The sequence below is a fragment of the Zosterops lateralis genome (genome assembly GCF_965231275.1).
Source record: "Zosterops lateralis genome assembly, chromosome: 3".
NCBI lineage: Eukaryota > Metazoa > Chordata > Aves > Passeriformes > Zosteropidae > Zosterops > Zosterops lateralis.
In genome coordinates this window covers 58,742,222-58,765,010 of record NC_139764.1, presented here as the reverse complement: position 1 = coordinate 58,765,010, position 22,789 = coordinate 58,742,222, and the positions used below count along the sequence as shown (strand labels likewise).

General features: G+C 35.3%; 1 protein-coding gene across 4 annotated transcripts in view; it reads left to right on the top strand.

The window, feature by feature from the left end:
* The window catches only part of AKAP7 (A-kinase anchoring protein 7), a gene marked incomplete at its 5' end in the record, with an annotated part of 82,250 nt that overhangs the window by 2,203 nt on the left and 57,258 nt on the right, over positions 1 to 22,789 (top strand). For all 4 annotated transcript variants that reach the window (XR_014589680.1, XM_083858022.1, XM_083858021.1 and 1 more), the window contains 5 exons: positions 2,927 to 3,076; positions 4,088 to 4,233; positions 8,762 to 8,898; positions 13,028 to 13,188; positions 19,665 to 19,777. Coding sequence is in view for 3 of the 4 variants with exons in the window: in XM_083858022.1 (XP_083714148.1) it covers positions 2,927 to 3,076; positions 4,088 to 4,233; positions 8,762 to 8,898; positions 13,028 to 13,188; positions 19,665 to 19,777 (707 nt within the window). The remainder of the gene's footprint in view (positions 1 to 2,926; positions 3,077 to 4,087; positions 4,234 to 8,761; positions 8,899 to 13,027; positions 13,189 to 19,664; positions 19,778 to 22,789) is intronic.

Here is a 22,789-nt window from a genome sequence, read left to right as displayed (position 1 = left end):
GAGGGCCCTCTGTGCTGGTTGAACCCATTCCACAGGAAAGTCTGATGACTTCCTGTGGCCCATGTAAGGGGTATTATTATTAAGAAATTCCCTCAGCTAATTCTGCTCACTGGTTAGTACCCACTGCTAGCTGTCGAGGTTGATGAGAGAAGCACCAGGGAAATCAAACAGCTTCTAGACACTGGGTAGTCTTTTTGAAGGGACAGGAGCATAGGTGATGTCTTCCTTGATTCCTTTGGTATCAGGGATGAATGCCAGAAGGAACAGGAAAACCCATGTAATTACTAACCATTGGCTTAAAGATGGTGGCGTTGATAGAATTTGGGGCTTTTTGATCATGAGGAGATTTATGCAGCACCAGGCCTGCAGATGGTGTTCACCTGTCTGACAGGGGCTATTCTAGAGAATGAGTTGGCAGGGCTGACTGAGAAGGTTTGAAGGGGGAAGGGGGTGAGACCAGGCTCACTAGGGACGAGCCTAGGGCCTGCATGCCAGAGTTATGGGGTGAAATTGGCAGCCCAGCTGAAGTGCATCTACACCAGTGCCCGCAGTGTGGGCAGCAAACAGGAGGATCTGGAGGCCATCACGGCAGGAAAGCCGTGACATTGTCGCCATCAGGGAAAGGTGAGGGGTGACTGTCATGACTGGAGGGCTGCAGTAGGTGGCTACAGGCTCTCCAGAGGGGACAGGTGAGGAAGAAGAGGCAGTGGGGTGTCTCTGTACCTGGTGAAGATCAGCAGTCACTTAAATACAAATGAAGAAATAATGGATACACCTACTCATATATGAAATTCAGGCAAATATAATTAAGCATGCAATTAAGAAAAAAGAGCTTATCCTGTAACAGCTCGATGGTCAAGGAGTTCCTATGGAAGCTGGTTTTGTACTCTAGGTTTCAGATTATCAGCATTATGTCAAGAGTTTTGAAAAATCTTGTTTTCAGGTTGTTTTAGTGACTAGAATGCAACTCTTCAATTTTGTTGCTGATTTCTTTAGTATTTCCAAAAAAGCGAGGGAGTTGGGGCTTTTTTGGTAGAGGCACAACCTGTGGAATTTTGATACAGTGCCTTCTTAGTCCAGTTTACTGAAGGTGTGTTGTTAATTACTTTAGCTGTGCCTTTACTATTGTGAACAGGGAGCATTTTGCAAACTGACACAAGTATGTTACTTTTTGAGCAGACAGAGCAAAGGAAACCTGTAATCTGCAATATACAACCCTCAGAGTTATGTGAGTCCTTATTCTGTAGCTGATGCTACCTTAACAAACATTTTTTGCTCCCAGCTGATGATGTTACTGCACTGGTGAATTTTGAGGTTTTCTGCCCCAGCCTGACCTACTTGTTGGTCAGTTTTGTGGACCTCTGTCTTGTCCTTCACTTTGAGATCTCTTTGGATCCGGGGTTGTTTTCTCCTGGATACCAGAAACAATCTGTTTTATGTGAGCTTTAATCTAAACGTTCAGTAATAATTTTATTATTGCTTTAATATCCGTTTGTTACGCATAATTCTTTAGTGTCTGCAGAAGGAACGAGTAACAAATCAAATACTTTGTTTCCTTTGAATAGCCTGGTGGGGATAAAGTTAGGTGTCAGACTAAAACCACAGAGTGATTTATGCCTCCCTACTTTAGCCTGAAGCAAATTAGCATTTAATCAGGTTGTTCTTTTATTTATCTTCCCTAGCATAAAGTGATATGTGTAAGAAGCATTCCACAGGGTGATAATCACCAACACTGGGTCTGCAATATCGATTTTATACGTAGCCTTGCGTGCCTCAAGAACATAGTGTTCACTTCTGCTGCTGAATTTTCCTCTCAGGCCAGATTTGGGCCATCTGCACTGGTCATGAGAGGAGCTTTGAAAGTGTGTTGTCTGTAGTAATGAGCTGTCCTGGGATAAACTGCAATTCTAACATACGGCTCCTTCCACTACAGTAATCCCATTGTGGAGTTGTCCCAAAAGAGTATTGCTGGGTGCCCACTGTTTGCTGCTAGAGAAGATTTTGCTTGTTCTTTTTTTAAGGTATAACTTAATATGCCAATATTAGAGTTTATCAATGCAGAAGTGTGAAGTAGACAAAAGAAAATGACTCATGCTCAGTTAGTACTCTTGGGGAAAAAAACTTTTTAAAAAACTTGTTGTGACATTATTTTGTCCTGTCTAACTCAACATATTCTGTGGTTGTGGTATTATTCTGAGCTACAGCTTCATGTATATGTTTGTACATGCAAGATGTATTTTCATTTACATTGATTTCCTTCTTTAGCTTAAATACTAAATGTCAGTTTTTAGAATGAGAAATTCAGATCATTGCTGTCTAAAACATGCTATACTGAGTGGGAGATGTAGGAATAATCATCTCATTCCTGAATGATAGAGTCAGCTGAGAACCCTTTGTTTTATGCGGAATGATAGGATTCCCTTTCTGCTTCTTCATGCCTCATTTTCAGTGTGTTTACAGTGGAATTAATTTGCCAGTGTTTGTCTGCATTAAATTTCATAAGCCATTACTGTTAGCCAAAATGAACTTTTATGTGATGTCTGAAGGGTTTTAATTTTTATGCTCAGTTATAAGGGTTTTTTTTGTTGTTGTTGTTGTTTTTGTAGGGTTTTTTTTGTTTTGTTTTTGTTTTTTTTGTTTTTTTTTTTTTTGCAGTAATTTTATTTACTTGGAGCCAAACAAGACCATAGGTTATTAAAATGTAGAAAGCAGAACTCTCTTTTTTTGCTATTTCACATAAAATGTTAAGGTATTTTTACTGATTTGTTGACAAAGAAAAAGAACAAGATCCTTGCGGGTCGATATGTCAGTATTTATTTGCTGATAATTAATGAAATGTTTACTTGGTATGTTGCTTATGTATAATGTCTCTTAGCTGTTTATATCAAAAACTAAAACCCAGCATGTCATTTTAAATATATTACAGATGGGCTGGAGAATATACAGCAAAAGAAAATCTTTAAAGAGAAAAAGGAAAAAGCACAGCAGAGAGAAGAACCATGTGCTGCTGATTCAATAGACTATCTAATGGCAGAAATGCCATTTGTGGACACAGATATTGAAGATGAATGTACTAGTAAGTAAACAGAAGTAATGTGAAAGCATAGACACATCATGCACTCAGTTCTTTCTTGGTCCTACCTGTTGGCATGGACCATGCACATGGAACAGTCTCTCTGCAAACAGGTTACAGTCCAGAGCCTCTCTTATTAGTATTCAGTCCTTGAGCATATTAAGAATTCACCCTTTTGTTATCCTGTGGAGCAATGAGTCACAGAATAAAGACATTTCATATGTCAATTCACATTACTGTATGTGAGCTTCTCAGATGATGGATTTTGTGAGCTGTCTTCCAATATATGTATTCCCAGCATGGGGCTGGAAGTACACTTCTGAATGGACAGTGGATGTCTGCAGCCTGGTCAGCTTATGGGTAGGTATCAGGCCATGTGGTGGGAGAGGCTCTGTAAAGATAAAAACAATTATGTGCAAAGGAAGAACCGAGGACAGACACAGTTCTTTCACTATATCAGAAAGTGTCTCTGGGAAAGGAGGAGGTAGAGGGCAGATCTGGCTGGGATGATATTTTCTTGTGGGCTGGATTTGGTTCCTGTGCTATAGGTTGGTCAGTCTTAGTTTAGTACAACTTTTTGCTTTAATAATCCTATGTATCACTATGTTTTATATTTCAAAACGCAGAATGCAGGGGATTTTTAAAATTCAGTATTGGCGCTTCTGCTCTGGAGTCATATCCGTGTTCAGGTGTGGACAATTTCTTGTCCTGCTGCATATGTTGGCTTAGGGAGGCTCAGTGCTTTGGAAGCCGTGTGTCTGCCTGTGTTAGCAGCTTATAAACCTTGCTTAGAGGTACAGGCTGTTAGTTCAGGTGTGGTAGTTCACTTGTATGGCTACATTAATTCAGGTCAGAGTTGGATCCCAGTCAGACAGTTCAGAGCATGAGCAGAGCAGGTGAATGGGAAGACATGCTCCAGTCAGTTGACTGAAGTCCAGCTCCTGTTGGTGTGATATGAAGAGTATCTTTCTTTAAACGTCTATGTGCTGAAAGTAACTTTTTTTTTCTCTTCAGTGTGTGCAACTTCTGAACTAAGTATTAAGAAGAAAAGAAAGCGGACCACTGGAAGGGAAATTGAAGAAGGCATTGAGAGACAGAAGAAAAAGAATAAACAATATCAGCCAAATTATTTCATTTCTCTTCCAATTACTAATCCAAAGGTGATATTCTTTATTATACTAATTTGGTATAACCAGAATTACTTCAACAGCTGCATGTGTTTATAAGAAGAACAGTGTTTGATATTGTGCAAAACAAATTTTTTTCAGGTATTTTTAAAGAAACATTAGCAGTCTATTCAATGAGTAATGCTATGTTCTGTAACATTTTTTGTGAATAAAATTGCTTTTCTAAAAGAGACTGGAGGAAAAATACTTACACTTTTATTCAGTTTATCAGTCTTATGGATTTTGCTGAAGCTGGCTGAAATTTCCCCTCTGTAGTGTTACAGTATTGCCTATTTTGTTGTTCACCTAGAATAAGGAAGAGAGACATTTCTATTTAATTTAATAAGAAAAACTCTAGCAATATTTTTAGATTTCTTTGTAGTTACAAATTTATGTTTGGATCTGTTACTGTTTTAACTTGGCAGTCTGTAGTTTAGCATTTTCCAGTAAAATGGTTAATCTTATTTAAAGTTCAAACAACTGGTTTTTTTTTTTTGAGATGTTGTTCACATGGATTCAGGAAATGCAAAGAGCTGTTCAAGAAAATGTATGTTTTGCAGTTACATGAGTTGTCTTATTTAGACAGTGAGTGAAAATGATTTCTTACATGGTACATCTTTGATATCTGTCATGTCTGAAACAAGGAAACTAGGTGCCTCATATTCAAAAAGTTGAACCCAGCAGTTTAACACCATTTGCAAATTTAGTTCATGGGAGTTTTTAATATCAGGAACTATGAATTTTAAGTCATCGTACATACGTATTATCAGTTCTCTAAAAAAGTAAAAGAAGATTAAGAAAATATGAAATGAGACTAAAATAGGTTTGAAAATGACACTGCAGTCTTTGATTCTTCAAAACATGAGATGTGAAGAAGAGTTTTTAAAGGCTGGTGTTATAAAATCCAGGATAGCCTGATACAAATATTGTAGGATATCTTTTGTGACATCTTATTCTAAAATATCTTTTCTTCCAGATCTGTTTTTTACAGATTCCACGATTTAACAAGTGCAAGAGTAATGTAGAGATTATGTAATCTGATAGTTGAGAATTCCTGCTGACAACTGTTACAATGCCCAAGGGTTGCTTGGAAAGGTCTTAAGTATGCTTGTTTTTTTTATATGTCATTATTTAGTCATAATGACTTTACAGAGGTAGAGAAACAACTTTTTAAATTAAATCTCAGAGCATTTGGGAATTCCAGGACTTTGCTAGAAAGTTTTGTTTATACTTGCCTTAGAGGTAGAGTTCTTCTGAAAGTAGAAAATACACATTGGAATTTTTACAGGCAATATCAGCCTAAATTTAGACACCTGGTTTCTTCATAGCCAGAGTGAATCTGGTACTTGCTGGTAGTATTTCAGTCGGTAATTAGAGACCCTTGGTTTTTTGAAGATCTGGTTTTATTCCAATGAAGTATTTTAAGCATTAGTACTACTTACTTGTATTTTATGTAGTAATTTAAGCTTTACACAGAGGACATTTTGTAATAATAAATATTTCTGAAACATTTAATCAACTGGTTCCTCTCAGAAAATGAACAGTTCCCTTGTTTTCATTTTAATTGTTTTGAATCTTCAGAAATGAAAAGTGTTGTTCTATTAATTTTGAATTTATATTGAACTTGGCATTGCTAGTTGTGTAAAAATAATGGATTATGATCATTGTACCTTTCTCTATTTGTTTGGGAGTTTAGGGAGTTTTTTTTAAGTTATGTCTTACATTATGTGCTATCATTTGGTAGGTTAGCCTTCCAGGGTTCTTCAGTCTTGTCTATAATTACTATTGATCTGTTAAAATCTTTAAAGCTTTACATTTACTTACTAGAAGTATCCTTGCAATAAGCAAAACTGTGTTATTCTATTACTCTTCAGAATAATGTATTTCAAATAATGGGAGAGGAGGTCTTGAAATCAGTAGTTGAGGCCTTTTATTTGAACTTTCTTTAAAAAAATTTAAAGGGAGGAATTGTTAAGTGAGATCTGCTTTCAAAAAGTTTTTTAAATAAGAACATTTCAAGTAAAAAGAAATAGCATGATAGCAGTTGAAATATAAAATAATAATTTGTAAGGTAATGTAAATAACAGTTTAAATACCAGTTTATGTTTCCATTTATGCAGTGGGTCATATCTAGTTATATAGCACTGTAAGAGTCCTAGTTTGCTTAATTAGAATAGTACACTCAGATGCTAATTGCACCTTAGATTTATTGGAGAAAACAGAACAAATCTGAAATTGTGATATGCATTGCAATGGCACACCTGTTTAACAGCTGTTGTGTTATACTTTGATCACATAACTTCAAGGAAAACATCTGAAAAACAAGTTTCTGAAATCCAGAAAAATATACTTGAAAACTTTTTTTTTCTTTCCAAATAATGTTGATTCTGTAGAGCATTGTCATTCAGCCAGAGAGAGAAGGTGCGTTCAGCCTTCTTTTTATTTTACCTGTATCCAAAAACTAGGATTTTTCATACTTTCTTGATGGATTTAGCAATAACTGTTGTCTGTAGCTGCTAATGGGCTGTCTTTGGACTTAATCTTGTTCCAAAGCCATATTATTTGTTAGATTTTTAGCTTGGTTTCCTAATAGAGTTTATACAGCTATGAGCCTGTCCATTGGGTTTTTTTGGGTTTTCAACCTGTTGTCCAATTTTGGACATAAAAATTGACATCTCAGAGGTATTAATTTCCTACAGTTTTTGTGCCATTGGTGCTTGCACAGAAGAGCAAGACTTGAAAGAACATGCCTGTGTGGAAGAACTACTGAAGGGAACTATAGGGGATGTGGTGTATTGGCTGCTAAACTAAATGCTGAGTAATATTGATCTCTTTCAAAGCTTAGGATGGTTTTTACTCCCATGATAACACAGTTCCATATCTGTCTTCTATATTCTAAAGGGCTTGTATACTTAAATTTTTTTCCTTTGCCAGCTCACAGGTGCAAATTAAATTTAGAAGCAATAGTTGAAAATTGAATAAAATTGTAATTAGTATGACACATATTTAATTTTTGAGTTTTGTTTCTCTTTTTTTTTGCTTTAGATTATAAACTTAATTACTCAGTCAATACATTGCAATTAGCTGGGATCACATTTACCAGTTTTTTGCTTAAATACGGATTAAATTCCTCCTGTATCTGAGACAATGAAACTGATATTTATCCAGGATAAGATCAGTTCTGACATGTAAAGGAAAATAGTCTTATTACAACATGATTTATGATAAAACATTGGTGGAAATTTCTTCATATGTCCTACACTACTTAAGACACTTGTGGTTTTGTAAATGCCCTATCCCCTATTTTGGCAAGTAGCTTTTATCTTCCATCCTCCCTACCCCCACTAGCATCAGCTCCTTTGAGTTATAATTTAGTTATATTTATATGACACTAGATATCTATGGCTCATTAGGTAAAACTTCAGCATGGCAAAACTCATCTTAAGAAATTCACTCAGAAAAATCCTGAACACTCCCATTAGATCGTGGTTTTTTTCCCCAGGAAATTTAAGTGTTCCTTATGATTAACAGAGCTACGAAAACATATCAATGCTTTTTTTATACCTAAGAGCTACTTGTGCTTATCTTATAAAAGTCATGTCTGTAGAGTACATTGCTGAAGTATTCACCACTGAATTTCAAATAAGTAAACAGCAAAAAAGTGAGATTGTACTTTTTGATATGCTTCTTTTAGACTTTACACACCAAAGATGATTCGTCTGGAATGTCTTTGCTCACTGTGCTTTAAGAAGTAATTTCTTTTGTCAGATAGTCAGGTTTATTGGACTTGATTTAATTTTCACTAACATACTGAAGAATTGTTGCAGGTTTTTGGTGTTTTGTTTTTTAAATTACTACAATACAACTAACATAATGTCAAGCACAGGAAACATTTTGGATACAATTTATAGAGTGTGTATAACCATATAAATAATTTTCAATTAAAAAATGTAATTCCAGTATTTTTAAAGACCAAGACTGTTGAAGTTAGAAATCTATACCTTTTGCAAGGAAGTTTGTCTAGATACATTTGAAAGGCATATCTGTCTATTGGACAATATAATCAGAATTGCAAATCAGATGTCTCTACAAATTATTTACTGAATATTCTGGTTTTGTATGTGCCCAGTGCTGCAAAAATCAGTTTTGTCCAGTCACTTACCTTTGCATAGCAAGATAGATGTTTAGCAGAGTGGGCAGATAAATTCCTTGAAGAAAGTTTTTATTGGTATTACTGGCAGTGTAAAACTGGATGCTCTTAATCTGCTTCAGGAATTTATGATACTTATGGAAGGAAATTCCTGTTAAGATGTGATGATTTATTAATCACTCCATTTTGTACCCAGTTTGGGTTCACTCAGGTCAATTAGCACAGCTTTATCAGAGGATAAAACTTTTTTCTGCTAGAATGGTTTTTGCACAAATGTTTGTTTTTCATTTGTGTGTTTTCTTGTTCACTGGCATGATGAGATACAGTAATTGTTGTAGTGGCTAACTATTGTTTCTGTGTCTTTCTTCCCAGATTACTGGCAGTATTCAGGCTGTCCAAGATGCAATAATACAAAAGGATCAAAGGCTTTCCAAAGCAATGGTTCGCTCTGGCTCATTGCATGTCACCATGTTAGTGATGCATTTATCCAGTGAAGAGGAAATTAGCATGTAGGTATTTAGTGTAAATTAAGTGTATACTAGTATTTTTGCTTGATGTATTCATAAAGAGATTAGCAGGGTTAACTGACACTTCTTTTTGTCAGTCCTACAGCCCTAATTTACTAGGGTTTTTGAATGTTTAATTCATGTTGTTTTTAAAATTATAATCTTAATATTAGCCATTTTCATAACTTATGGCATATCATAAGCTCTGAACAAAGTATGTGTTTTTCCTGGTGTGTGCTGAACTTGCACTCACAGATCTCATGTTTGCTAAAGTAACTCTTTTAAACCAATGCTTTGATATAGGGGGCAGGGGAATTAAAAATCTATTGAAGTGCAGATTGCTCATGAGAAAGTGAGAATCCAAGGTAGAATGTAGGAACCATTTGGTAGTCGTGGGCATGCTTCTAATAGTGTTTTGGCTGAAAACATTTGACACACCTAAAAATAATGATCAGTATATCTAAATCAGTTGGCTTGTTCTTACAAACTTGTTTTCTTTGAATGCTATATTGTTCAGATCTCTATACTCCTGCCTGTCCAGTGAAGATGAAAATTTGTCAGCATCTTCAACAATCTGATCTAAGGGGAGAAAAACAGCCAGGAACAGAGACTAAAAAGGCAAAGGATACTAGATCTGGTAGATTCCCTCCCTTCTCCATGTGCCTGGTTAATGACTAAACTGTGATAGCACCTGAAAATTGGTGAGAACAACCACCAGCTGTTCATGTGAGATTTTTTTTTTTCAGAGTTAAAAACTTGTAGAAAAAGGATCGTGGGATAATACTTCAAAGCACATGTGCCTCTTCATGAGTATTTTTTAAGAGTCTAAAACCATATACCAAAACAAATATTCTCAAATTCAGAATATTCTGCTACTCTGTGAGCCCCTCCTCAGCTTCACTGTCTGAATGCCACCGAAGCACTGACTTACAGAGTTCCTCTCTGCCTTTCCCAGCAGAACTCTGCAGTCCAGGCACTCAGAACTGTTCTCTAATCAGCAGCAGCTTCCTCAGAGATTCACCCCTTCCCTGGCCAGACGCCTCCTATAGGTTTCTAGCTCAGCTATCCTCAGGTATTCTAGACTGCATGTTCTTTTAAATGAGATAAAAAAAAATCAGAACTGATGGTTTTTGTTTAATCTTTTGGGAGATCTCTAAGAGTAAAATGCTGAATTTGCCTTTTTCTTGCTTCACCAGTTTTTGATACCAGGTTAATGGAAAGAAACCAAGATCCAAGCTGGCAAAAGAACCTGTGTGTAATGTAGGGGGTGAATGATCTCTCAAACAAAGTGCAGCTAGTCAACTGGGCATCTCAGAGTTCACAGATCCTTAGGTTTGGATCCATCAAGTTACTTAGATATCTGCAGTTTTTCAACTGTGTTTGCACAATAGTGCCTCTGTCTATACAGAAATGAAATGTGTTGAATGCTATTTGAAGTCAAATGCGTGATAAGAATGTGCTAATCATAACATTCAATTCAGCACAAAGCCCTTTGTATGGTATTTTAGTACATACAGCTTCCATCCTTAAAATGGAAGATCTGTATTCTAGGCCGCACTTTCTAAGGGAATCCAGACCTGCAGTTCCCATGTGAGTTTCCTGGCTGATTGGCTGTGGTCTAGCCTTCATGAATACACTATATATCTCTTTTTGTAGGACCGTACGAAATCAAGAATGTGAGATTTTGAAACTAGAAAGAAAGAAAGCAATCAAGAGTTATGACAGCACTGACTCCCTTCAAGCCAAGATGTTCTACTCTCTGCTAACTGTATCCATAGTCATGGGATCAAGTGCTAGAAATCAGGTTGCCTACCTTTGCAGTAAATGCCTAATTATGAGATTGTAGTGTCAAGCTTTTCTTGCTAGTTTTGTCAAAGATTCTGTGAATCTCACCTTTGCATAACAAATAACAGAACTGACGAAATTGAGTTTGGCTTTTTTTGCAAGATCACTTTTTCTAACAAGTGATCAAAATAAAACTCAGAAATTTCTTAAAGAAACTGTGAATTTTAAGTGCTTCAATATTTACATTACAACAGTAGAGAAATTAAACAGGCACTGCTTCTATAATTCTAGCTTATATTCACTTAAACTGTGTTGTTTAATTATCTTTTTAAATTTCCTTTTTGACTTTAGCTCAAAGTGCGTGTAAACCTTTTGGGTATCTCTGTGGGTTAATTGCACTGAGTGTAATTACTAGTTGTCATTGTAAATACTATTTGTTATGGAACAACAAAAAAATACCACTGTTGTGTTTTTAGCTATTGGTTTCAGTGGAAATGTTTGTCCTTGTGCATTTTTCTTTAAAAAAACAATTGTTAGACGTTATGAAGTGGTTGACAGAATACAAAAGGCAAGATAGCTAGTGAGATGACAATTATTTTTCCACATATTTTAGTGTTTGCAAGATTAAAAATAAAAGGAAAAGTAGAACTAGATTGTGGATGCCACAGTGCTAAACTGAAAGCTGCATGTGTGGATTGACCTTTCATAGAACTCCTCAGGTATCCTTGGGTATACAGTGACTTCTGCAGCAGACCCTACAGTATGGAAATATAAATCATTGTTCAGCTGAGAAACAGAGCTCTCCATGGACTCTCTGTGGACTAGTTCTCACATGTAAAAAATCCAGAGATAGATTTTAGATACATTCATGAATCAATACTTAAAAGATCTCTGCAAGCCTTAATTTGACTCAGTGTGTTTGAAATATCTGTACTTGTTTTGGACCAATTTTTAGGTTCATGTTGGTAAATAAATCTATGCCTGCTTATGTGTGAAGTAATCTGACAGGTAGAACCAGTATTAGATGGTGTTTTTGAAAGGTCTTTGAAGTACAGCACATAGAGAAGACACAGGAACAGGCTTGTCTAACAGTGATAAGAGGGTAGGTAAGTGACAGACTACACTTAAAGTAAAATATCTTCACCAAGGAACAACTAATGGTATTGTTGTTTAAAATGGTTATAAAGGAGCTAAAGTACTTCTAGCTTATAGATTAAAGTCCTGTAAAAAGACCACAGGAGAGCTCTATCAATTAAGGATGTTCTGTCATGTAATTAACCTTCATGTGTTTCTTAACTTGGTCTAGGTTCCAGTTAATGCACAGTTCACATCAAGAGTCCACTTTGTTAAACACAATGGGAATGTGTAGAGATTCTTGGAATTGTACAGGCTTCAATGAAATCATTTAACCAACTGTAGAAACCACAGTAATTGCTTTCATCCAGCTAGGACAGAAAAAGTAAAAATACCTCTTGAGCATTTTTAACCTATTACTGCCATCTAGTGTTTATGGAGTCTGCATAGATTTGGGGAAAAGATTAAATTCAGGTTCATTGAAAAAAAATTAAAATTGTGAGATCTTTTAGAAAACACTAAGAATGTTTATGTAGTTTTTGATCGGAATTTGAATAACTTTAAGTGCAGGTCAAAACAATTATTTCATGTAATTGTACATATATTTGATGTGGCAAATTAATATGATTATTAAACTATTTGTACCCTGTTATTGCAGTTATTCTGTGCGTGCCTCTTAAAACTTACAGAAAGTAAAGGTAAATTGAGATAGTGCCTCTTTTAATAACAGTTCTCCGTGAGCTTAACTGTAATTTCCATATATTTTATTATTATAGATGTAATGTCACATCTGTTTATAATTTAACTAGCACTGTAAGAACTTTGACTGGAGAAGAATCTTAGTTCAACTGACATCAGGAGGAAAAAAACCTTAATTAATTTAAAAATAGAAAACTAAATACTTCTGAGTAATCATCTTCTTTAAATGGGATGCACAAAGTGATAGTGACACTGTCATGTTAGTATCTGGATACCTTGCGGACTGAGATAAACTCTTTTGAGGAATTACACCTGCTGCTAAGTCTGTCTTATTATTTGTATGGTTTTACAGCACAGTGTATGAACCACTTTACCTTTATAAAAAGATGGTGGTAATAATAATAATAATAATAGTAATAAAAACAACTGTATTGATAGGAAGTAGTGCAAAAGTGCCATAGTAGATAATAAATCGATACTAAAAAATCTTTGTTACATTTATTGATATAGTGATTAATAGCAATATTAATAGCAGAAATATATTTGACATTGGTGTTTTCTTTCCTCTTGACAGAGCAGTTGGTGCTCTTTCAGACAGCAAGGTTTTTGTAGACAATCTCCTGAAAGGAAAAAGAGTGGATTTGTCTTTTCAAGGAATTGATCACTTCAGAAATCAAGTTGGATTTGTGAATTTGGCAGAAAATGATCATACAACACTACTTAAGGAAATAGCAGGTACAGCTTGTCAATCTAGTTTAAGTGTTTTAAAGACTTCTCAACAACCTTAATGAGAATGGAGCACAAAGATAAGTTGGTGCTAATTTAGTCAATATTAATTTACCTTTAACAGCTGTAAATGCTACATAATTAATTTCCTGGCCTACTTTGCATATTTCAAAAGGATGTTAATGAATTACAGACAGCACTATTCTCTGATAACTTTTTATTTAGTATATGTAAAAAGCATAGTGCAAATTTGTAAATGGGTTGTAAAGACTCCATGCTACCTTGTTTTGGTCCCATTTTTATCTGCCTATGAGTCTATACTTAAACTATGTTGTTTACAGATATTTAATAAAAATTCTCAAAGAACAGTACTGTCTGTAATTCATTGGTGTCCTTTAAAACTATCCCGGCAATTCCAACTATTCCTTGGAAAGACTCTTTAAAAGTGTTTTTCAGTATTGATGAATTATCTTTTGTGCTCTGAGGAATGTGAGGTCACACCATTTTTTAATAGAGCAATAACCCATATAGGACATTTTGCAGAGTAGCAAAGACTGCTGCTGTCACACTACCTCTTTGCAGTCCAGTACAGAGGAAAAAACTGAACAAGTCTTTATTAATACAGTGTTTTCTCTAGCAATTCATTAGTTTCGTTTCTGAAGTGCAGCTGGTTTGACCTTTTACAAAGACTTCAGTTGACTTTATTAAGGAATCACTGTTTCGCTACTTCAAGGTTATGTATGGCTTCTGCTATGTGCTAAAGTGAATTTTGTTTTCGTGTTGTTATATTTAGTTAAATAGTTATATTTAGGTAAATTAGCTTCTAAATGGTAGGAGACCATTTAGTTCCATAAATTATATAGAAAATTGTTTGATAGTAATAACATCTGAACGTGGTCATTGCATGTCTGCTGATACCAGTATAAATTTAAGTTTACCAGAGATGGAAGTCCAGGAAAAGCAGAGCAAATGTGAGTCTTCTGTTTGCTCTGATGTACTACTTACTTCCCAAAAATCCATTAAAAGACATTAACATCATTTAATTATCTACTTCGTCAAAGTCTTTTTAGAAATTTTGCACATACAGTGACAGGACTTTTTTTAAAAAAAATATTTCTTAAGCTTTGCTGCACCACAGAATATTTGAAGGACTGTTATGGTTTAGTCCCAGCTGGCAGCTCAGTCCCGAACAGCCACTCACTCACTCCTCCCCAGCTCTTTGGGGGAGAGAACTGGAAGAGTAAAAGTGAGAAAACTTGTGGGTTGACATAAAGACATTTTATTAGGGAAATCAAAAGCTATGCACCCAAGCAGAACAAAACAAGGAATTCTTTCACCACTTCCCATGGGCAGGCACATACTCAGCTATCTCCAGGAGAGCAGGGCTCCGTCACTAAGAGTGACTTGGGAAGACAAATGCCATCCTCCTTCCTTCTTCTTTCCCCAGCACTATATATGCTGAGGGTGATACCATACAGCATGGAATATCTCCGTGGTCAGTTGGGGTCAGCTGGCCCAGTTCTGTCCCCTCCCAGCTCCTTGTGCACCTCCAGCCTGCTTGCTGGAGAGGTGGGCTGAGAAACAGGAAAGGTCTTGGCTCTGAGCAAGTGCTGCTCTGTAGTAACCAAGACATCCCTGAATGATCAAACCTCTTTTCAGCATAAATTCAAAAAATAACTATACAAGGTATTAGGAAGAAAATCACCCAGCCAAAACCAGCGCAAGTACTAAGTGAATTTGGAAAAAATTAATTGCTTGGTTTTTATTTTTATGTTGATAACAATATTGTAAATGCTGCTTGAAGCTGATAAAAGTGAATAAGTGAATCCTGATTTTTACTCACAGGATTTTCAGATGTTCATCTTATGGATTAATGATGTGTGTTATGGTCTGACCACGAGAGGGAGCTTGTATTTCATGAACAGAAAAGTTATTCTTCTGTTTACACATAAAATACTTCATTTACTTTTGGTCCTTTGTTTTTAAGAAATGTTGATTTGTTTGCTTAAATATTTTACTATAGTTAGGACTGAGCTGTAGTACAACAGTCAGGCTGATATGCAGTACAATTAACTTAGTAATTTTCCTTAATTTTAGTTGTGTATAGATTACATTTAGTCTTATCTCTTTGAATTGGTTTCCTAGCAGTCCACACTAGAGAACAAGAGAAATGGAAACAAGTCTTACTGCTCATCTTCTTCTCTAGATACATTAAAGCTTTACTCAAGCATAAACTTACATTGCCACCTATCAAAGCAATCTGGCCCCTTTGTGCAGCCTCATGGAGAATTCAGCTGTGGTAAAATTAACATTTTTACCTTTGCCAGCTAATTTTTAGCCTATTCAGCTTGCCCATGAAGATTACTGTATAGCTCCATAACTGTTGGCAGAAAAGATAGGAGCCGTGGCAGGCAGGGGGCTGGAGAGGAGCAGTCTGTTCTGACAAGGATGGTAGTTTATGAGCTTTTTTAAAAATTGTGAAACCACGCATTTAGCATCCATTTGAAGGTGAATTGCATTGCCCTCCCTTCAGGCAGCCTAGGGAAATAGTTTAATTCAGTTAATTTAGTTCACTTTAGTTACAGATGGCTGAAGCTATGATAAATGAATTTTGCTTCTTGTCAGTTGTTCTTAGGTCATTTCACATGATGAAAAAATTGAAAACTCAGAGGTATTGTAATTTTCCATTAGAACAACTGATTTGTACAAAGAACAAAAAGCTGGCAGTCCAAATCACTGTTGTTAAGTTAGGTGGGACTGGAAGTATAATTCTCTGAAATAATACTGAAAATGAGCACAGCAAATGCTTTTAGATTTTAATCTACATTCTTTTTCATATTGTGCTGCCAAACACTGAATTACAATAGCTCTGATAAATAGCTCAGTAAAATGAAGCAATATGCTTATTGTGGTTTAAAAGAAGGGACTCTCACCCACTTCTTTTCGTGATCATAACAAACTATTAGGAAGTATTAGAATGGATTGAAGCCAGTATAAGAGACAAGTTTTATTAGGAAGTTCTACTTAGGTTTCTTTTTCAGTTTAGGACTTGGCCTTCACATTGTTACTGTCTTGTAAGGCTTACCTTATGTACTGACATATGTGCACAGAGTGGGGATTGCCTGGCCCAGCTGCTCCATGGATCCTGCCTTATGAGCAAGCTCATTTTTCTTACGTATATGTGTGTGGTGATGGAGAGAAACAGAACAACTCACACATACTCCTGATGAGTGCTTGATGAGCTATCAGTATAGCTCACTGATACATGCCAGTGGTCTGGGACAGTGACAGCTCACTATAGAAAAGCCTAACTAATACATAACCGAGGAGCAGTGAAGGAACTGTTGGGAAATTGGCTTGACTCTGGCTTACCTTTTGGCCCAGCTTTTAAAAAACCCTAAGAACTTAATAATTTTAACATGATAGTTCTAATGGTAAGTTATCCATGCTCAGATTTTCTTCATTTCCAAGTGTAAAGTAAAAAAAAAATCAATAAAAAGACAGAATACTGTTTCTAAATTATAAACCTTTTAATTGAAGGAACATGGTTTTGAGACAAGCAGAGATTATTAGTCTGGAAATAAACACACATATCTAGCAGGTTTCTGTATCTAATGAAATCTTGGGAAAGAAGATGGCCATTTGTATTATGGAATACAGCTCAATATGCAATTTCACTATGAATTGTTCTGTATTGATCTAGCTGTTGAATTTTTGAGCTTTTCCCATATAAAGTGGTTCTGAGTAAGCTTCATAGATCACATTTCCATTCTAATTATAGGGAAAGAGTTTTCTAATGGATTCAGCTGTATCCACTGTAAGAGGCAGATGACATTCAGTAATTTTGACATTATAAAAATGAGGTACAAAATGATATTATAGGGTACTTCAAACTGCATGAGAGAGTGTCTGAAAGCTGTCCAAAAATTTGTTCCAGGAAGTCATTGGGCTTGTAAAAATAGCTTTAACATTTCTAGGGTATACTTTGAAGCTGCAAACATCAGTCAGCCTGAGGCTAATAAAGGAAAACATAGATTTTGTTTGATTTTTCAGTCTAAGTAGTAATAATGATAATGTCTGGAGGAAAGATGGAGGATACTCATTTGTCGAGACCCCTGGGCATTGCCTGTCTATTTTTCTCATCACTGGCCTCCAATTTCTTTCACTTTAGGTAGTCCCCATCATAAACTTGAACTTCTGTGTATTTGCCAGTCTACAAATCCACTTTTATGGTGTCTCACAAGCCTAGAACTTTCTATTGCCCACAGCAGCCATGTGTCCTTTCCAGTTTCTGTTAAATCCTTTCTTGTAACTACTTCTTCAAAGAGCTTCATGGATATTAATAGCATTACATGATCTTGTAACCTTCCTATGCTCTCAGGAAAACATTTCTCTTTACTTCTTTTTTCCCCCTCCACTAACTCAGATTTCATTCTAGTTTCATTATTTTTGAAGAAGGAAACACGGTGTCAATTATGTTCATAAGTTACCTTAACCAGTAAAATGTCACACTTTCTGTACATGTCAAATTGTACAAAGCTGGGGCTATCTGTAGTCCCAGCAAGCCCAGTGTCTTGAGCCTGTGATGTTTAATGTTTATGCTATGACAAAGCTGTGTGAGAAGTCTGATGCCCATGAGAATGTGTGCAGACACACACATAAATCTGTTAAGTGTAAAGCTGTAGTCTCTCCCTGTGTGCTTTTCTCTTCTGACCCAGGTTTTCATTGTTTTTTCTTCATTGGTATTGCCAGGTGTGAAGGAGGATTTTGGAAAGATAAATCAAACAAATACCAAACAAACCTATTTTGCAAAAAAACAAAAGAAGACAGGCAGGCCAGTGGTTCTGTTCAGCAGGGTAAAGTGCAGGTGCCCAGCTGTCCCACCCACTGTGTGATGGGTCTGCCCTGCTGAGATCCCTGGGTTCACAGTCCTGTGATCAGAGCGACATCGGAGGCACAAACCTCTCGGCTCTCACACTAAGCTCTTACCAGAGTTAGGAGGGGACACCTGGAGAGGTGCAAATCTTCATCAACACAGATCCCAATTGCAGAGTGTAAGTCAAGGCTACATGGCCTAAGATGTGATGGCAGAAAAAAAATACGGTGTTTTCAAAGGGGAAAAAAAGACTGCTATGCACAAGGACTGAGTCAGAAAATCACATGGTAATGTAAACCTGAGTCAAATAAGGTTTACCTTTTGCTGGAACATCAGTGTCAATGGATCCCCAAAATTTGCTGTTCAGAGAATAGTTACAGGAGCCAGAAAGCTTAGTGGCGATTCAGTGTAAATTTAGAAAAGTCTCCCACAGACAAAACTTTAAATAATACAAGTAGGTCAGTTGTACTTGTGTTGTTTGCTTCCCAATGTGATGCTGTTTCGTCCAGGTGCCAGAAAAAGGACTGTTGAACTATCAAACAAAAAAATAATATATTTAAATGAACATACATTCTTTTGTTAAGGGCTGATTAAATTTGATATTTGATATTTGATTTGATTAAACGTGATAGGATTGATAACTTTTCACCTATTTTGATTTTAGCTTGATTGTATGACTGAGCTAGACCTACACCTAGTGAAAAATTGGAAGTTGTCCTTGCAAAGAAAACAAAGTTTTGCAGTTTTTCTGTTTTTCAGCAATAGAAATACTCTATTTGCCAATATTATTTTTACCACAGTTTTTTTCAATTTTATCTCAACCTGTTTCCAAACAGAAAATGTTCACGTTGAACGTATTTAATCTAAAAGAAACCATGGAACATAATTCAAGTTACACTGAAATTTATTTCCAAGAGATTAAACATTACATTGGGCAGATAAGTTGCAAAATAGTAAACTAGGTCAGTGTTGTAGAGTTGTTTTGGCTTGGACTGTAAACAGATAAAAGTAGGAAAAAATAACATTAAAAGTAGGAAATTCACTCAGAAGGCAAGAGTGAAACTTTAAAACCCAAGCAAAAATCGTCAGCGCACCTGATCTGTTCTTTAATGCTGACATTAGAGTAAATCCAGTGCCAAAACTTAGAGCTTTCACTTCCAAATTTCCTCTGGTCTGAGTGAGAGATTGCCCAAATAGAGATAATAGAATTCACCACAGAATACTGTTTTTGAATTGAGAATTCAAGAGTTTTCCTGAAGTTTCCCACACTCCCAGTGAGAGTGACTGCTGAACAGGGCTAATGTAGAGTTTCTATTTTGACAGCAAAATCAGACAGCATGAACAGCTTTCTAATTGCTTTTATTTAACTGATATTAACTGCAAATATTTCACATGAAATATTATACTCATTTTCACATGAAATAATATATACCTCTGAAGAAATAATATGTACCTTTGAAATTAAGTAGAAATCTCTCTGCCTTTTTAGTACTCATCATCTTGTTTCTTTCATGAGAAGGAGCCATGACTAAAATTACATTTGAAAGCACATTTTAAGCATTGTATTATGTAATATCTTTGTATTGATACCCTTTTCTCCTCCCATCAGAGACTATGAGAAAGATATTTCAAGAAAAGGGGATCATGGCAGGAGAAGAAAGAGCTTTTAAACCACATCTGACCTTCATGAAGTTATCAAAATCAACAGAGCTACGTAAGCAGGTGAGTTCACATTTCACATAGCTCAGCAGCAATCTAGAAGGTTTAATTTGGAGATGGACAATGTTGTTTATGCTGTAGCATCATATTTGCTACTTTGTAACCAGCTGAAGAGGTAAGACTTTAATAGTTGTTTTTGAAAGAAATAATTAATATATCTACCATATAAACAGTCCTGTACTGTAATTTACCACTCTTGATGTTCTCGGTGCAGTAATATCATGGTCTGTTTTCTGTTGGGATATTAGGCAAGACCAAAGGATGAAAGTACTTGTTCAGAGTATCAGAACTCTCATTAAGGGGTAGATTGTATGCATGCAGTTTGTTTGCTGAGTTTTGTTACTGTATGGGAGAAAACAAGGAAGTAAACAGTGGAATTTCCATTTGGATTATGCATAGTAGGCAGACTGTTAGTTCTCTACTGAATATGCTTTGGTGAATTTCAGAGTAATGAGGAAAAACTATACTTTTATATATATATATTAAAAACTATACTTCTTTATATTTTTTTATTTCTTTATATATAAACTATACTTATATATATATACTAAACTATACTACATATATAACTATACTTTTATATAAAAACTATAATTTAATAATTTAAAATATAATTTAATTTATACCTTCTGTATTCTCTCTTGAAGGAAGTTATTTCCTGCCTATTTATTAGGTTTTTTGACAAAATACACAAATACATAAAAATAGGATATAACTGTGATTAAAATATATAGAAGCAATACTAGTATATTTATTTTTTATTTCATATTAATTTAACTGTAGTACTGTATTATTTAACACAAGGTATACAGCCATACATTTTTTTACTGACATTGTATAGAATGTTTTATGGGATTCTTTAACATTGCCTAAGAAAATGATTTTCAGAAAAAATATTTTAAATAAGAATTAAAGTACATAAAACGAATCTTTTAAGTTGATTTTTTCTTAATAGCGGGCATTAAAAAATACTTTAAAGTTTAATTAGAAATATCTCTAAAAATACTGAAGGTGCACATTTTAATTAAGTAGTATTTTGAAATCAGTAGTAAGAGGGTAGTGAGATTTGAGCTACATCAAGAAAATTTGAGGGTATGCATACATGCACTAAAGTAGAAATAAGATCTTTTCCACAGGATGCAGGTGGTATATCATAGATATGAAATTGGTAAACTCACAGAAGCTTTTGCTTGAAATGCCAGTTGAGTTTTTAAAATGCTAATTTTGAAATTCCACAGATCTTCTAGAATATCAGCTGTTCAGTGATTTAACTGGTTAAAACATCTGAGACAATCAGGGTGGGGTTTTTGCTATTCTGTATTTTTGCTGTTTTTTGGCTGGTTGGTTGTTTCATTTACATTTATCTACCTTCCATGAAATATTAGCCAGGATACATCCTTTCTGTGTTCTGATATTCACTGCTGCTGACAGAACCAGGTCAATGTCATTCCAAATTATCTTCCTGAGCCCTCCATAATGCTGGATAATGCATATGATCTACTGTAAAGAAAGATACTATGTATTAAAAATCAGTTCATTTTTCTCTGTCAATTCCATGTCAGGCATAAGCATCAGTCCTTACTATAATTTATTCTTTCATTGTGTTCCTGCATTTAGTTGGATAGTTCCATGTGTTTACAGAAAACAGTAAATAAAAATATGTTTAGTAAAAGGAATAATTATTTTGTGGTACATTTTAATATGATGTCTAATTGCATTTTCAGATCATATAACAATATGAAAAGCAATAAAAGGGAAATGGATGAAGGTTACATGAGCAAGCTTATAAAAGAGCAAATAGACTGAAGTGGTTGAGTATAGTTCTCAGCCATAGCTTTATAACTAAATTAATTTCTTTTTTAAATGTATGCTTCCTTATTTGAAACAGTATTATGTTAAGTCACCCTCCTCTCAATGACATCTAAATTCCACCAAAGCTATATTTTGGGGAAAAAAAAATCTATTTTTAAACTTTAATACAGGCATTTTGAAATGCATATATTCTGAAGAGATTTTAACTTTCCAAAAGTTAAAAATTATATTTACAAAGCAAAGAGTTTAAGAATTCAGAACTAGTAAACATCTCAAGAAATCATGTTTTCACTTTGAAGGCATGTCATTAAGCTAACAGTGGTAATTCTAAAAAATTTGGAAATATATTAATAAAGGATGAAAGTGTGAAATAAAGTGGATTAGAAAAGAGCTATCTTGCTTTTACTGTACCCCCTTCAGCTTTTCAGAAAAAGGACTTATTTACCTACTCAGAAGTGGGACTAACTTGTTCTTCATGCTCAGTTGGACCTTTCTCAGATTAGATGTGCCACTGAAAACTTCCCCAAGAACAGGAGGTATAGTGTGCTCCGAGATGTCCTTGTGGAAGGTGACAGATGGATATAATTTACTTGCACATGTTCAGCTAGTTCCAGAATTATTTAAATTATAAGAATCCTGGGTTAGTATCTTTATCTTCTATGCAAAGAACCTAATGAAGCACAATAAAAGAAGCAACTGGAGTTTTGCATTTGAGGATAAGGTTTCTGTTCCTACTTCCCTCACTTGCCTCTTAAGTTGCAGTCACAAGCCCTGTTTTCCATTTGTCCAGATTCCTGTTTATTTCAGGGGGTATTGGGAGGCACTTCATAAATGCTGAATGATGTTTGAAGGTCCTTTGATACCTAGTACTGCCAGAACTGCAAATGCTGTGAACTGAATTTCATAAGTAAAAGATGAAACAGCTAAATTGCTCTGATGGCATCTGCTTTATTAGTGCAGAGTATGTCACTAGCCTAGACATTGGTTGGTAACAAAAAATGCCTAAATTATAAATCATTAATCTTTTGTATATTATAATCTTTTGTACGTTTTGTACAAATATATTCTCTTTTACTAACTATACATGCAGTATCTTTAAGATGCTGCATGTATAGATGGTAAAAGAGAATATATTACCAAGAAAAATGTTTGTATTTGCAACACTTCCAGGTATTGCTCAAGGCCTGATTCAGTGTTGCCATT